This window comes from Octopus bimaculoides, chromosome 6 (genome assembly GCF_046866305.1).
Source record: "Octopus bimaculoides isolate indiv1 chromosome 6, ASM4686630v1, whole genome shotgun sequence".
Lineage (NCBI taxonomy): Eukaryota > Metazoa > Mollusca > Cephalopoda > Octopoda > Octopodidae > Octopus > Octopus bimaculoides.
In genome coordinates this window covers 18,480,669-18,498,928 of record NC_142933.1, presented here as the reverse complement: position 1 = coordinate 18,498,928, position 18,260 = coordinate 18,480,669, and the positions used below count along the sequence as shown (strand labels likewise).

The 18,260-nt window shown below is 35.0% G+C and overlaps 2 protein-coding genes across 2 annotated transcripts; one reads left to right on the top strand and one right to left on the bottom strand.

Annotated features, from left to right (window-relative positions):
• Positions 1–4,615: 4,615 nt before the first annotated feature.
• LOC149134964 (transmembrane protease serine 11A-like) lies at positions 4,616–7,667 on the top strand. Its single transcript, XM_089353525.1, has 6 exons — positions 4,616–4,719; positions 5,017–5,176; positions 5,863–5,990; positions 6,721–6,855; positions 6,951–7,096; positions 7,426–7,667. The coding sequence occupies exons 4-6, from the start codon at positions 6,789–6,791 to the stop codon at positions 7,573–7,575; spliced, it is 363 nt and encodes a 120-aa protein (XP_089209651.1). The 5' UTR covers positions 4,616–4,719; positions 5,017–5,176; positions 5,863–5,990; positions 6,721–6,788; the 3' UTR covers positions 7,576–7,667.
• Positions 7,668–14,050: 6,383 nt separating this feature from the next.
• On the bottom strand, positions 14,051–18,150 carry LOC149134963 (chymotrypsin-1-like). The gene is made up of 6 exons (XM_089353524.1): positions 17,946–18,150; positions 17,488–17,647; positions 16,674–16,801; positions 14,858–14,992; positions 14,617–14,762; positions 14,051–14,287 (listed from the first exon to the last, which is right to left on the bottom strand). Exons 1-6 carry the CDS (start codon positions 17,992–17,994, stop codon positions 14,138–14,140), a joined length of 768 nt encoding a protein of 255 aa, XP_089209650.1. The 5' UTR covers positions 17,995–18,150; the 3' UTR covers positions 14,051–14,137.
• Positions 18,151–18,260: the final 110 nt, after the last annotated feature.

The window sequence follows — 18,260 nt, the reverse complement described above, 5'->3', positions numbered from 1 at the left end:
ACCATCCAACAACGGCTGCCCACAAGTGTCATCAGGGTACTAACTCCAGTTGCTGCACAATGTTGTTGCTAAAACAATATAAAATGCCAATCGGAAATAAGACTGTCTTGAAATGAATACAGAGTATTCCCCTGTTATTGAATCTATACACAAACATCAGCACTAGGAACATTGGCGGAACAACCTAATCAAAACTTCTATTAAGTGCAAACATAACAGGTCGGATAAGCACGATCAACTGCATAGAAACGTCCAACTTTAATGCTTTGATTAGAAAGTCACGTTTATACCAATTATAAATAGTGCATTTGGTTTTGTGAGTAAACGCCTAAATGATAATCTAGATAAGCTGGGTTCTTCAAAAATGAAAAAAAAAAGGTAACAACCGGCTAATTCGCACATATCAAATGGAGTCTGTAAGTAAAACATTAAAAATATGCAACATTTCTCAAGTCTAAAACGTGACATTGTTTTATTTTATCTAAATTCCTATAAAGGGGCTTTATATCTTTGTTAGAAACCAGCTCTTTCCCCAGAGGAAGGTTTCAAGTAAGTAAAAATCAGAATGTGTGTTTGTGTACGTGTGTGTTTACCTACATGTATATGGTAATAATAATAATGATCCATGGATGGAATTTATAAATATTTTATCAGTACGCGCGTTTCTCCAAATCACATGTTTTTCTGACCATTGCCCGCATTTCTGCGTACTCGAAAACGTTTCCTGTAAGCGAACTTAAAGGATATATGTCTATGTATACAAAGAATATAAAGTAAGCCTGGAGATATGAGATGAATATATTTCACCAGTTGATAAACATAACATAGTACTATCGTAAATTTTACAAACCAATACAGATATAGGAGAGTAGTTTTCAGATCGATAGTTTATCATCGTTACATCAATGTTCCAACTACGGTATGCACATACAAAAAAATATTCTTAAAAAATTTTCCATTGTTGTTCTATACATTATAAATTAGAAGATGTGTTTTTCTATGGGTATAGCGGAGTTGAAAAATTGATGTAACCATGGCAATCTGTTACATGATCAGGAAATCCTCAACAATTACACTGGTCAACACACGTTTTCTGTCACAAGAGTTATCCAAGGTTTTTAGCTAATTTTGGACGTTGAATCGAGATCTGGCATCAGATTTAGTCTATTACATCAGAATTTTGAGTTATAAAATGATTTACTTTTGCTAGAAACAATTCTTTAATGCTCATAAAAGAAGAATGAAACATACGTAGATGCAATTTTAAATAGTATTCTTTTTAATCTAATAAATCGAAACACAAAGTTATGGGAGTAAATGCGCATTAGCAAGTGAGAATTAAGGCTGGTGATAACAAAATATGAAGGGGGAATTTCAACCATGTTTCGTGGTCTGCTACCACAACAGCTCCTTTATAGGATCCAGTTAGCTCAAGGCATCATCAGGAGGAACCACGTCCGGTTTCGGCCCCTACTCCTCTACCGTGTCTTCAGCTCTGGTGTTGGGTGTATGTCTTCTTTCTTCTATTCCCTGGCCTCTTCGATGCAGCATCAACGAGTGTCAGCGTCCGACTGATCGTCATGCCAAGTTCCCGTTTATTATGTTCATTCATTCTGATCATTTTATTATGTTTGAGTCCCATCGGCCTTGGTAGCGTTCTTCCAATACTCTTACGTCTTGATGAACGCGTTCTCCTTGTTCTTCGCTAACAGCACCCTGGTTTTCAAGAAACTCATCCAAGTGACTATAGGTAGTGCAATTTAATGCTCATTCTACATCTAAGCGCTTGCAATCACTAGAACAGCTTGAACATATTGAAAATTAGTATGACAACCCAGCCAAAATTATCGCCAAAAGCAGTGTAAAGTTAACTTTTAGTATGCTCCAAGTAAATAAATGCATATACAGATAGCACAAAAGTGAGATACGATAGTGCAAGTTTGATGTCCATTTTGGAATCAGTATCCAAAATTTAGTCTAAAACAGCTCTAAGCTATTATGCCAGAAACTAAAAGTTTATTTTGTTGACTAGTGTTATTTTGTCTATCACATTGAACAGCGATGTTTGTCTCCATTTTAGATTAAAACACGAAAAGTCAGGCAAAATTACGATTAAAATCACGTGAGATTTTTCGATAAACAAAGACAAGATATTAAATGGATCAACTTTTGGATGATCATTTCTCTTGGTTCCACTTAAGGAAAAATTCGATTCCTTCGGATTTTTTTTACCCATATACCTGCATTTATATTTTATAATTACTCTTTTACTCTTTTACTTGTTTCAGTCATTTCACTGTGGCCATGCTAGAGCACCGCTTTAGTCGAGCAAATCGACCCCAGGACTTATTCTTTGTAAGCCTAGTACTTATTCTATCGTTCTATTTGGCCGAACCGCTAAGTTACGGGGACGTAAACACACCAGCATCGGTTGTAAAGCGATGTTGGGCGGGGGGGGGGGAAACACAGACACACACACACACACACACACATATATACGACAGACTTCTTTCAGCTTCCGTCTACCAAATCCACTCACAAGGCTTTTGTCGGACCGACGCTATAGCAGAAAACATTTGCCCAAGGTGCCACGCAGTGGAACTGAACCCGGAACCAAGTGGCGCGTAAGCAAGCTACTTACCACACTGCCACTCATACACCTATATTCTATAATTTCTACACTTAATAGTTCATATTTACATGTATGAGCACCTGGTCCACAAATTTCATATGTTTATCACATGGCTTCGCGTCAAAAACGTTTTTACCTTGTTATAATTTTGTATATTATCAGTTTTTTTTATATTTTATGACATTATGTGTATATTCATGAATTAGTATATATATATGTTTTCAGTCAATGGATCATATGGTGTTTTGACAAATAATGCCATTCAAGAGCTCTGTTAAGAACTTCTACGGCATGCACCGTGTTTTCCTCACAACACCTTCTGGTTGTCGTCAAGGCCTCGACGTCAAGGCCTCGACGTCAAGGCCTCGACGTTAAGGCCTCGACGTCAAGGCCTCGACGAGCTAGTCAACAATGAAACTGTTGACAACAAAGGAGAAAATATTATTTTAAAATAACTGTATAAAAAACGAAAACATTTATCTGACAACCCAATATAATTTGATGAATGTCCTCATCATTGTGATTATATTTGCAACATTTTGCATGTAATATTTCATAACGTTCTAGGAATAGCGAGCCGAACCCCTTATTAAGCCTGAGGAAGATTGTTCCAATTCCGCTTTTCATATTTAGGGCTTTTCGTCACTTACTATTCTCGTAATTGTGATGTCGCTTGTTCATTCTACTTGAACTAGAGTTTATTGTGCTTGAGTGACCCAAGGAGTTAACTCAGACCCATTAACTTATAATACAACGCTTAATATTTCATCAACGCTTATAGCGAGTCATATTGTGACACAGAATATTTACCCAATGGGAATTAGGTGTAATCCTTGCTTTTAATAATCATAAGTTTCCTTCTAAGACAAAGGCTCCCACATGGTATTCATCACTAACCATGTCTTACGAGCAAACTATCTCATTGCAGCATATGCACTTCTAGTCATCGTATCTTGAAGTATTGTTCATTATCTCTTATCTCGACTTTGTTCTACAAGGGTTGCTGACTTCAATTTACTTTCACAATTGATCAATTATGATTGGTTTTTCAGATCTCTCCAGAGAATGTAACATAACATTACCTCAACTAATTTACACACAGCTATTGGTCGTGGTATTCTCCCTTTGGGTTTTGTACTAAAAAAAGATTTCTCTGAACGTTATTTATAAACACATCAGGAGACTTAACATTAAGTTAAACACTTTATATGAACCTTTAGATAAGAATGAAAGAAAATTTAACTTATGGTCATACTATTTAGATTTTCAGTCTCCCATTTCTGCTACACAATTGACTTACAGAAAAACGAGACAATGAATATAAGCGTTGATAATAATATGTAAAGTGATATGGTTGCGCAGATGTGAGTGAGTTCTAGAGGGACGAAAAAGGAACCACATGTAAGATGTGTACGGAATGGAAGAACAGGTCTGATATAGTTATTGAAATGAGGATAATTCATAGCCGGGGTTTTAATTCAGGGTTCGGTTCGGAGCACAGGGAAGAGCGCGGAATACGACAGGAGGCCAGAAGCACATAATAGAACAACGGCTGAAACTTTCTCACTGTAAAAACCAAGATGAGGGCACAGATACCAGAGGCATAAAATTTAGATGGATCAATCTACATAGAAATTATCCGAGTAGACAACATAATAAAATATATCTTATCACACAAAAGGTAATTGTTTTCAAAGAATGCGCATAAAAACACTACATTGAAGATATATGAATTTAAAATATTACATTTCAAAACAACAATATTCGTTCAATAGAAATTAGAACAACACGTTAGTGAGATAATGTAAAATTTTATTGATTTAATATTTTATTTGATAACATGAAATACTTTACATTGAAATATTCGCTCTTGTTCTGCTCTATATTGTTTGAATATTGATGGATAATTACAGCTGTTCTTTCTCTAAAGACGTTTTCCTAATGACACTTGCCTATAAAACCTATAAATACCACACTCACTCTAACTCTAGCATCAGTTCAGTTATTCTACACCAGTAACTAAACATCTAGTGCCACCATGCTGTCTCTCTGTTGCCTTCTTTTTGCGATTGCTTCAGTTTCTGCTGGTAAATCATGTCTCCCGACCGGGTGATTCTTTATGTTCAGACTTCTCAAAACTCGTCTCCATACCGACTGATATCGTTATTAATACTTGTATAAGTAAATTCTACATATATTCATAAATCGTTAATTTAATGTGAATAGTGAGTTTGGAACTGATTTTTTTCATCTAATTGCTGCTTATTCAATTACAACCATACAAAATACAGCGATAGATATATCGTAGACATTCAACAATAATTCATCTACAAATATGTATTTGTATAAATGTATATTTATTTGCGTTGGTGATTTTCTTTCAGGACATGAAACGCAGATCGTCGGTGGATCTCAAGCACGAAACTGTGAATTTCCATCTATTGTCCATCTCTAAATATTTAACCAACCCACAGATGACAGGATTAGTGTATGTGGAGGTACTTTGATTGATCCTACACATGTATTGACAGCGGCTCATTGTCTGTAAGTATATATGCAGTATATACATAAGTGTATATACAGTACATATAGACGTCTTCACACTATCATATTACATCGCTTAATGATTATGAAGAAAGTTTAGATACCATGCTTGTATAATATAAACGTTGAAAAGAATTACTTGGTGTAAATACCAGCATGTATACTGGCTTTAATATCAGATTAAAATTTACATTGAATTTTATGTTTCCAACAAACATACGATATATCGTCTTTCATTCTAAAGTCGCGGAAGTATTTACTTAAAGAACATATTTAGTTTTCAACTAAAGACTATTAAGTCAAATTAATACAAAACTTGAAACTTCAAACATTCTTCCATTACTGTGTGTATTAATTATTCATTCTAATTTCTGAATGTCTAATATCATTCTGATCAACAACACCTGTAGAATTATATTTTAGGAAACACATACTATTCCGATATCTAAATGAACTGCAATATTTAATGAATCTTTTGGACAAAGTCGATTTCCTCGACCCTGTTGATCAACAGGCTCTTATTTTATTCACAAGAAAGGCAAGAACCAACATTAATCAATTGAGACTCATTTAACAATACTATAAAGAACAGACAAACATTTTAATGTCCAAGAGAAGAATTTCAAGTGCATGACGATATAAAATTACTCTCTGCTAAAGATTTGCTATATTTGATTTGATTTTAGAGAAGGACATGTCAGAAGGGTGAAAGTAAATATTGGTTCCAACAACAAGTGGGCTCCTGGTCCCCAGTCAACAACTGCCAGTCAAATTGTGAAACATGGTGGATACGTACATACTAAATTACTGATCAGTGAGTATTACAATTAAAATGTCTTCATACACCTTATAAATTCTTTCTTTCCTCTCACCTTTTATTAGTAAATATCAGTGTTTCCACACCTGCAATATAGTATCAATATACGATAGCCATTGTTTTTGTGGTTTCACTTCAGTGTTTCTGTGAGGAATGTTTAAACACTAAAATGTCACCATCGTTATTTATCACGGATGCCATTGTTCAGTCATTCTAGATTTATTTGAAACAATTGAAATTGTGTGTAAGAGACTATCCAGATTACATTTCCGCACTAGCTGGGGCTACTAGTATTGGTGTAGCATTTAGTAAGGATGATGTTGATAATAATGTTCATGTGATGATGATGATGATGATGATGATGATGATGATGATGATGATGATAACAACGACAACAATAATTCGTTTGTAATGTTAAGGTTTTTAGGGTTCTATTTCACTACATCACCATCGAGATAAAAAACATATTACACATATAGTGATAGAATGCATAATATATTTGTATTTCTATCATATTTGAATTCATATAACTTGTCCCTCTTATTTTAACTTCTTCTTTTACTCATCATCTTATATCTATCTATTTATCTATCTATCTATCTATCTATCTATCTATCTATCTATCTATCTACATATACACCATGTATTTCTGTATATTTCTTCATCTCTAATATATGCATGACTAACTGACATCTATGTCATTCTTATACGTGTTTTTCCCTGAAAGAAAACGACATTGCCATATTGACTTTGAACCATGCGGTCCATGAAGATGGATGTGTCCAATTTGCAACTATGGCCGAACCACAAGAAAAATTTGATAGAAAAAGATGTATCGCTGCTGGATGGGGAAATTTGCAATGTAAGTAACCACGAAAATTTATCAAGTGTTCATGTAATCCCAATGTAATCATCGCTGATAGATATTAATCATTAATGAATTTGTTCTCCTTTCAGTCGAAGGAAATAGCCCTAACGAATTATTTAAAGTGGCCCTTCCAGTTATTCCTCATGATATTTGTAAAAACAGATCTGGGATGCGAATTGCTGACGGAGTTCTTTGTGCCGGAGATTTCGTACAAAGTGGAAAGTCTACATGTCAGGTATATAGTATTGATATTATAGTATATACCTATTGTAATATCTAATTGATACGTCTCTCTGAATGATAAATACTAATATATACTAAGATGTCGGGAGTGTACGTTTTAGATCACGCTCGTTTGCGTGTGTTTGCATTAATGCAAGGATATAGGCTCCAGAAAGCTTTGCAGTTTCGAAAAGAAAATTGTTTATCTTTACAAGTAAATTATCCTACTGAATATATTGAGCAAATAATTAATTTTTTGAAATAATCTTTGAATATGATAAACTTTATTCAATGTCTATTAATTCCAGCAACTTTAATATTATATCGTTTGTAATTTTGCAGGGTGACTCTGGTGGTCCACTCTATTGTCGAGGCTCAAAGGGTAAAATGGTCTTGGCAGGTGTCACATCCTTTGGACATAATTGTGATACAAAAGTCAGTGCTTTCTCTGCTGTCGGATATTTCCGAAACTGGATCGACAGTCATTTGTAAGATGTACTTTGATGATGTCTGTTATCGAAGGAACGTCAGCAAAATGCTCTCCACAATGTATTAACTAAACAATAAATATATAAAATGATTTATCTGATTGTCGTTGTTCTAATGTTACATAAGTGTGTTCAGTTATTTCACTATTTGTAGTTTTGTGGTTGATACTTCCGTAGAGTAAGTTTGTATCTCTTAGAGATTATAATAGTAGTTAGCAGATTATCCTCATTTACTAATTCCCAAATGGTTGATATTTTGATTGTTCATATTTGAAATACAAAACGGAACCCATCTGCAGGATTCTGCAACCAGAAGTATAACAAAATTATATTTTGAAATCTAAGAATATTCGATATCATCTTGTTTCTATTAACATTTCAGAAGCATAATCGTATTAATTGTCAGTGTATTGAATTTGTGTTCTCTCAGTGCTACTTTCGGTTTTTTGCCACATCTCACTCTCAGCAGGGACACACACAGGTCTTGGTGAAATATGATCTTACTTAAAAAGCAGGTGAGGGTTGGCAACATGAATGTTTTGCCTCAACAAAGTCTTCCAACTCATGCAAGATTGGAAAATCAGACGCTATCCACCAAGCTTCGAAGTGTATCCCTTGACCAAGTTTGCATACATGAGGCTGATAACATCATAAGACACTCCCAGTCCCGCTTCTTCTGGAGACTCCACGCCCAGACTACGCAATACCTCACGAACCTATTGCTATCAAGAATGCTACACTTTTTGTATTCTTCCCGATATTACATAACGAAAATGGTATTTCTATGTTCATTATAATAACACAAGCTTTCTTTATATATATAAAAAAGATCTCTGTATCTAAACCTTAAAGTTGCCCTTATTTTGGTAATAAATGGAATTTCAGAGCCATATCAGTGATGCATCTTTGTGCAGCATATAAATTTTACGCCTCTAGTATCTGTGCCGTCATCTTGGTTCTTACAGTTAGAACATTTCAGCTGTTGTACTCTTTTGTGCTTTTGGCCTCCTGTCGTATTCCGCGCTCTTCTATGTACTCTGCACCGAACCCTCAATTAAAACCACGGCTATGGATTATCCTCATTTCAATATCTATATCAGACCTGTTCTTCCATTCCTTACACATCTTACATGTGGTTCCCTTTTTGTCCCTCTAGAACTCACTCACATCTGAGCAACCATATCACTTTACATATTATCAACGCTTATATTCATTGTCCCGTTTTTCTGTAAGGCAATTGTGTAGCAGAAAGGGGAGTCTTAAATCTAAATTGTATGATCATAAGTTAAATTTTCTTTCACTCTAATTTAACGGTTCGTATAAAGTGTTTAAATTGATGCTAAGGAGAGAATACCACGACCAATAGCTGTGTGTAAATTAGTTGTAGTAATGTTATGTTACATTCTCTGGAGAGACCTGAAAAACCAATCATAATTGATCAATTGTGAAAGTAAATTGAAGTCAGCAACCCTTGTAGAACAAAGTCAAGATAAAAGATAATGAACAACACTTCAAGATACGATGACTAGAAGTGCATATGCTGCAATGAGATAGTTTGCTCGTAAGACATGGTTAGTGATGAATACCATGTGGGAGCCTTTGTTTTAGAAGGAAACTTATGATCAATAAAAGCAAGGATTGCACCTAATTCCCATTGGGTAAATATTCTGTGTCACAATATGACTCGCTATAAGCGTTGATGAAATATTAAGCGTTGTATTATAAGTTAATGGGTCTGAGTTAACTCCTTGGGTCACTCAAGCACAATAAACTCTAGTTCAAGTAGAATGAACAAGCGACATCACAATTACGAGAATAGTAAGTGACGAAAATCCCTAAATATGAAAAGGGGAATTGAAACAATCTTCTTCCTTGGGCTTAAAAAGGGGTTCAACACGCTATTTCAAGAACGTTACGAACTGGGAAAGTTCGGAAGATACAACGATCAAAATGTTGTAAGTATAATCACAATGATAAGGACGTTCATGAAATTATATTGGGTTGCCAGATAAATGTTTTCGTTTTTTACTCAGTTATTTAAAACTTATTTTTTATCAACAGTTTCTAAAGAATCAGTCATTAATATTTTCTTCTTCGTTGTCCACGGTTTCATTGTTGAGTAGCACGTCGAGACCTTGACGCTAAATTCACCGAGTCTTGATGCGAAAAATTCATCGAGTCATGTTTCCAGTTCCACGTCGTTGTTGAACGAAACGTCGCCCAGACTGTTGGATAACGATCACAAAATGTGATGACCAGAAGGCGTTATGTCAAGGAAATACGGTGAATGCTGTAGAAGTTCTTAACAGAGCTCTTGAATGTCATTATTTGTCAAAACACAACATGATCCATTGACTGAAAACATATATATATACTAATTCATGAATATACACATAAACTTATAAAATATATACAAACTCATAATATACATAATTATAACAAGGTAAAAACGTTTTTGACGTGAAACCATGTGAAAAACATATGAAATTTGTGGACCAGGTGCTCATACAAGTAAATATGAACTATTAAGTGCAGAAATTATAGAATTATAAAATATAAATGCAAGTGTGTGTGTGTGTAACTATATGTGTGAGAAAAATTCGAAGGAATCGAATTTTTCCTTAAGTGGAACCAAGAGAGATGATCATCCGAAAGTTGATCCACGTGATATCTTGTCATTGTTTATCGAAAAATCTCGCGTGGTTTTCATCGTAAATTTACGTGATTTTTCGTGTTTTAATCCAAAATAGAGACAAACATCGCCGTTCAATGTGATAAACTATATAACACTAGTAAACAAAATAAACTTTTAGTTTCTGGCCTGAAATCTTAGACCTGTTTTAGACTAATTTTCAGATGCTGATTCCAAAACGGACCTCAGATTTGCACTTTTGTATCGCATTTTTGTGCCATCGGTATATACCTATATTTACTTGGAGCATATCAAAAGTTAACTATACACTGCTATTTGCAGGAATTTTGGCTGGATTGTCATGCTAATTTTGAAATATGTTCAAGCTGAGTTTTGATTTAAAGCCCTTCCTTTTCTATTCAGGTGTCAACTAAACCACTGTGATCTAGTTATGGATTCAGTATCAAAAAGAAGGACGTGCTATAATGACTTCGATATCTCCCATTGTATCTATGAAAACTTCACTCCACAGGCTCAAAGGCGCAACATTAATAAATTTGTGAAGAAGTGTATCTTGGTTAGTTTAAAGTAACACTTAATGACCAGGACAAAAACTGGGCCCCGCACAAAATTTGCACTACCTGTGCTGACAATTGGTATGATGAAGCAATTCATCAAATTTCTTGATCTCAGTGGAGAATACTTCAGATATATATGTACAATCTTTCCAAATCTCAGTGACGAGAAGGAAGGCAAGAATATTTTGTGAATTTCAAATAAGAACACCCATCAGAGATCCAAATTTAGTAACAATAATGAGTGCAGAGGAGGTTAGCGCTTGGAATGCCTTCTCTGATGTGGTGCAGAATTTCCTTGGGAACAAGAAAGCTGGCAGCTAACAAAAGATTGCGGAGAAGCTGTTCTGGAGGTTGCAAGCACTTGGATAAAAAACGAGAATTAAATTGCACTATTTACAGTCACTTGGGTGAGTTTCTTGAAAACCAGGGTGCTGTTAGCGAAGAACACGTTGAACGCGTTCATCAATACGTACGAGTAATAGAAGAACGCTACCAAGGCCAATGGGACTCAAACATGATGGCAGATTACTGCTGGAGCTTGATGAAAGACATTCAAGAAACTGTGCACAGGAAGTTGTCAGAAAAGAGGAAGTTTTTGCAGTAATAAGATGATCAGAAGGAATGACCGTAATGAACAGAGATTTTATATTCATATTTTGTTAACACCAATTTTAATTCTTACACGCTAATAAGCATTTACTCCCACAACTTTGCTTCGATTTATTAAATTGTAAAAAAAAATACTATTAAAAATTGCATCTACGTATGTTTCATTCTTCTTTTATGAGCATTAAAGAATTGTTTCTAGCAAAAGTAAATCATTTTATAACTCAAAATTCTGATGTAATAGACTAAATCTGATGCTAGATTTCGATTCAACATCCCCAAATTAGCTAATGCTGGTTGCAAAACGGCCGTCAACTTATAGACATCAACTGGTGAAATAAATATATTCATCTCATATCTCCAGACTTACTTTATATAGTATGTACACATAGACATATATCCTTTAAGTTCGTTTACAGGAAACGCTTTCGAGTACGCAAGAATGTGGGTAATGGTCAGAAAAAAAACATGTGATTTGTGGAAACGCGCGTAGTGATAAAATATTTATAAATTCCATCCATGGATCATTATTATTATTACTATATACATGTAGGTAAACACACACGTACACAAACACACATTCTGATTTTTAATTACTTGAAACCTTCCTCTGGGGAAAGAGCTGGTTTCTAACAAAGATATAAAGCCCCTTTATAGGAATTTAGATAAAATAAAACAATGTCACGTTTTAGACTTGAGAAATGTTGCATATTTTTAATGTTTTACTTACAGACTCTATTTGATATGTGCGAATTAGCCGGTTGTTACCTTTTTCTTTTTCTTTTTCGAAGAACCCAGCTTATCTAGATTATCATTTAGGCATTTACTCACAAAACCAAATGCACTATTTATTATTGGTATAAACGTGACTTTCTAATCAAAGCATAAAAGTTGGACGTTTCTATGCAGTTGATCGTGCTTATCCGACCTGTTATGTTTGCACTTAATAGAAGTTTTGATTGGGTTGTTCCGCCAATATTCCTAGTGCTGATGTTTGTGTATGGATTCAATAACAAAGCAACTAGAGAGAAATTGTAGCCAAACAAGGAGTCTAATCCTGGAGTATTGACCTATATTCAGCAAGGCCTCTCTGTTAAACATACTCACTACACATGAAGAATGGAAAAGCCCTGGGGACATCGAGAAGAAACCACGATTGAATTTACCACCAGCAACGGATCTTAGAGGGACTTATTTGGACAGGTACTTGGATATAATCCTAGACGACACTCTGAAATATGACACTGCTAGGGACTTACTATAAATGACAAAACGATAAATACAGAGGAGTATTGTAGGCACATCACGCGCCAACTACTTTCAAATTAGTGAACCTGTGTGCCTCCACTACACAGGGTTACTTTGCAGACCTGGCATGCGGTAAGTGAGCGCTACTGCAGTCACGCTTTCAAAGTTACTAACTTTTCTCAACCATGTTTCTTTTCCTTTGTCCAACCTAGGTTTGCAGCATCTGTTTTCTTAGAATTTCACATTTCACAAAAGCAACTCCGTTGTTTTCGATGTAAACGAAAAAAAGGCCCTTTTCAGGGCCACTTTACATATGATTGTTACACCACCTGAGAACGAATTACAACCCTTTTAAAGACTTCTTATCAAATTGTTACCGCTATTAGAACGACAAAAATGCCCTTTTCAGGGTTACTTCACCCGTGGTTGTTACACCGTCTGAGAACATATTAAAGCCCTTCTCAAGATTCGTATCAAAATGTTACCGCTTGGAATCATCGGTACACGGGGACCAGTTTCGTTACAATTTGTGACAATTTTGTTAGAATTTTGTTACAATAAGCGACCAATTTTGCTACAATTTGGCGTTAACATTATTTATGGCATAGGAAATTTACTAAGTATGAAAAACGTTTTAGTACTTGAATCCGAGCAACGCCGGCTCCTTCCACTAGTATTATATAAATCTAGAGTTACAACATTCGCTTTTTTGTAACAATAACAGTTGCAACATGAAATATAACAGGTATAGAATGAAAATGTGAAATGTATCGCAATATACACAAGGACCGATAGTAGGGTCGTTGTAACCTGTTAGGTCGATTTTGGCGACATGCACCGTTGCGGCGCGTCGCTGTATCCACCACTTGTCGGCATTTGTTCAGGTCGTCCAACGCAACCCTACAAGTAGTGTCCCAGTTAGTCTCCATCTCTGAGAAATGCCTTCTCATCCTTCGTGACTATGGGGCTGTGACCGACCAGCACGAACTGTCACCCTTGCCGGGTCCTCAGAGAAGAGAACACTATACACAAGATCCCACTCAGAAAATCGAGCAACATGAAACAAAGAGTGTAAGGTGACGTTTATGGATCGTACACGTAATATTTTGTTATATCTCCGGTTGCAGCATCCTCCCGAGTAGTTCCGTTTTCCCTTTGAAATATGAACAATCAAAATATCAACCATCTGCGAATTAGTAACTGAGGTTACTCTACTAACTGATGTTTATAATCTCTAAGTTAATAAGGTGAAATATATTTCACTGTCATTTCTAGTAATATAGAATTGCAACAGAAAAGAAATACAAACTCCAATCTAACGTAAAGAAATACTCTACGGAAGTATCAACCACAAAACTACACATAGTGAAATAATTTAACACTCTTATGTAACAGAACAACGACAACCAGATAAATCATTTTACATATTTATTTGTTAATACATTTTGGAGAATATTCTGTTGTCGTTCTTTCAGTAAAAGGGCTCCTCATCAAATCACATCTTACAAATGACTGCCGATCCAGTTTCGGAAATATCCGACATCAGTGAAAGCACTGACTTCTGTATCACAACGATGTCCAAAAGATGTGACACCTGCCAAGACCATTTTACCCCTTGAGCCTCGACAATAGAGTGGACCACCAGAGTCACCCTGCAAAATTACAAACGATATAATATCAAAGTTGCTGGAATTTATCGACATTGAATAAAGTTTATCATATTCAAAGATTATTACACAAAATTAATTATTTGCTCAATATATTCACTAGGATAATTTACTTGTAAGTATAAAGAGTTTTCTCTTCAAAACTGCAAAGCTTTCTGGAGCCTATATCCTTGCATTAATGCAAACACACTCAAACGAGCGTGATCTAAAACGTACACTCCCGACATCTTAGTATATATTAGTATTTATCATTCAGAGAGACGTATCAATTAGATATTACAATAGGTATATACTATAATATCAATACTATATACCTGACAAGTAGACGGTCCACCTTCTACGAAATCTCCGGCACAAAGAACTCCGTCAGCAATTTGCATCCTAGATTTGTCTTTACAAACATCATGAGGAATAGCTCGAAGGGCCACTTTATATAATTCGTTAGGGCTATTTCCTTCGACTGAAAGGAGAACAAATTCATTACTGATTAATATCTATCAGCGATGATTACATTGAGATTACATGAACACTTGATAAATTTTCGTGGTTACTTACATTGGAAATCTCCCCATCCAGCAGCGATACATCTTTTTCCATCAAATGTTTCTTGTGGTTCGGCCATAGTTGCAAATTGGACACATCCATCTTCATGGACCGCATGGTTCAAAGTCAATATGGCAATGTCGTTTTCTTTTAGGGGAAAAACACGTATAAGAATGACATAGATGTCAGTTAGTCATGCATATATTAGAGATGAAGATATATACAGAAATACATGGTGTCTATACACGCAGTAGACATATGCTTAATATAGACAAAAATATATATGATGACTATAAAAATTATCTATCTATGTATCTATCTATCTATCTATCTATCTATTTATCTATCCATCTGTCTGTTTGTCTGTGTGCCTGCCTGTCTCTCTATGTGTTTGCTGCTTGTCTATCTGTCTGCCTCTCTCTCTCTCTCTCTCTCTCTCTCTCTCTCTATATATATATATATATATATATATATATATATATATATATATATATATATATATATATATATATACATAATAAACACACACACACAAACAACACACTCATATATATGCATACAAACATATGTAGACAAATAGTTAGTGAGTTAGTTAGATAGATATGTTTCATTATTAGCCACACAGGGCTGAACACAGAGGGGACAAGTTACAAAGTAGAGCTTTTCTCTGTGGGGAGGAGAAGGAAGGAAAATAAAGGGTGGGGTAGATTTTCGATCAAAATGGATCGTAAAAAAAAAAGAAGAAAAGAAAATAAACAATCAACACAGATCGTGTATCACACAAATGTTATGATGTAAAGCGTAAAGGGGGAAACAAATTAGGTTTATCCGTGTGAAGAAAAGCCTACGGAAAAGACCACGGTAACCTTGGCCAATAATATCATGCAGAAAAACACATTACAGTAAGTGACTTTATTTTTACCATCTGGTTCATAGGGTTATGCTCAAGGTGGCTCCGTCATTCACACGTGCCATCCTTGCTACATTCACCCATCTTTTCTTGAAGCATTCAGTAGACAGAGCTCTCTACTCATACATTCCTCTTCAAGTGATACTTGAAAAAGTTGATGAGAGATTCACGAGAGAGGAAAGTGTTTGTCTCTAGACCTTTCAGATGCGTCCACCATACACATTCTTTCGCCGTAGCCACAAGTACGATGAAAATGGCTCTTCCCTCCCGTTTCAAGGAAGGAGGCGCGACAATATTCACGTTAGACTCGGCTGATAAACCGACTCGTCCCGCAATGTCGTTTTCTTTCAGGGAAAAACACGTATAAGAATGACATACATGTCAGCTAGTCATGCATATATTAGAGATGAAGATATATACAGAAATACATGGTGTATATGTAGATAGATAGATAGATAGATAGATAGATAGGTATAAGATTATGAACAAAATAGGTTAAAATGAGAGGGGCAAGTTACATGTGTTCAGATATGATAGAAATCATCATCAGCAGCAGCAGCAGCAGCAGCATCGTAATCATCATCATTATGATCAACATCATCCTTACTAAATGCTACACCAATACTAGTAGCCCCAGCTAGTGAGGAAATGTAATCTGGATAGTCTCTTACACACAATTTCAATTGTTTCAAATAAATCTAGAATGACTGAACAATGGCATCCGTGATAAATAACGATGGTGACATTTTAGTGTTTAAACACTCCTCACAGAAACACTGAAGTGAAACCACAAAAACAATGGCTATCGTATATTGATACTATATTGCAGGTGTGGAAACACTGATATTTACTAATAAAAGGTGAGAGGAAAGAAAGAATTTATAAGGTGTATGAAGACATGTTAATTGTAATACTCACTGATCAGTAATTTAGTATGTACGTATCCGCCATGTTTCACAATTTGACTGGCAGTTGTTGACTGGGGACCAGGAGCCCACTTGTTGTTGGAACCAATATTTACTTTCACCCTTCTGACATGTCCTTCTCTAAAATCAAATCAAATATAGCAAATCTTTAGCAGAGAGTAATTTTATATCGTCATGCACTTGAAATTCTTCTCTTGGACATTAAAATATTTGTCTGTTCTTTATAGTATTGTTAAATGAGTCTCAATTGACTAATGTTGGTTCTTGCCTTTCTTGTGAATAAAATAAGAGCCTGTTGATCAACAGGGTCGAGGAAATCGACTTTGTCCAAAAGATTCATTAAACATTGCAGTTCATTTAGATATCGCAATAGTATGTGTTTCCGAAAATATAATTCTACAGGTGTTGTTGATCAGAATGATATTAGACATACAGAAATTAAAATGAATAATTAATACACACAGTAATGGAAGAATGTTTGAAGTTTCAAGTTTTGTATTAATTTGACTTAATAGTCTTTAGTTGAAAACTAAATATGTTCTTTAAGTAAATACTTCCGCGACTTTAGAATGAAAGACGATATATCGTATGTTTGTTGGAAACATAAAATTCAATGTAAATTTTAATCTGATATTAAAGCCAGTATACATGCTGGTATTTACACCAAGTAATTCTTTTCAACGTTTATATTATACAAGCATGGTATCTAAACTTTCTTCATAGTCATTAAGCGATGTAATATGATAGTGTGAAGACGTCTACATGTACTGTATATACACTTATGTATATACTGCATATATACTTACAGACAATGAGCCGCTGTCAATACATGTGTAGGATCAATCAAAGTACCTCCACATACACTAATCCTGTCATCTGTGGGTTGGTTAAATATTTGGAGATGGACAATAGATGGAAATTCACAGTTTCGTGCTTGAGATCCACCGACGATCTGCGTTTCTTTTCCTGAAAGAAAATCACCAACGCAAATAAATATACATTTATACAAATACATATTTGTAGATGAATTATTGTTGAATGTCTACGATATATCTATCGCTGTATTTTGTATGGTTGTAATTGAATAAGCAGCAATTAGATGAAAAAAAATCAGTTCCAAACTCACTATTCACATTAAATTAACGATTTAAGAATATATGTAGAATTTACTTATACAAGTATTAATAACGATATCAGTCGGTATGGAGACGAGTTTTGAGAAGTCTGAACATAAAGAATCACCCGGTCGGGAGACATGATTTACCAGTAGAAACTGAAGCAATCGCAAAAAGAAGGCAACAGAGAGACAGCATGGTGGCACTAGATGTTTAGTTACTGGTGTAGAATAACTGAACTGATGCTAGAGTTAGAGTGAGTGTGGTATTTATAGGTTTTATAGGCAAGTATCATTAGGAAAATGTCTTTAGAGAAAGAACAGCTGTAATTATCCATCAATTATATCCATCAACAAGAGAATGTTTCAAAGTAAAGTATTTTATGTTATCAAATAAAATATAAAATCAATAAAATTTTACATTATCTCACTAACGTGTTGTTCTAATTTCTATTGAACGAATAT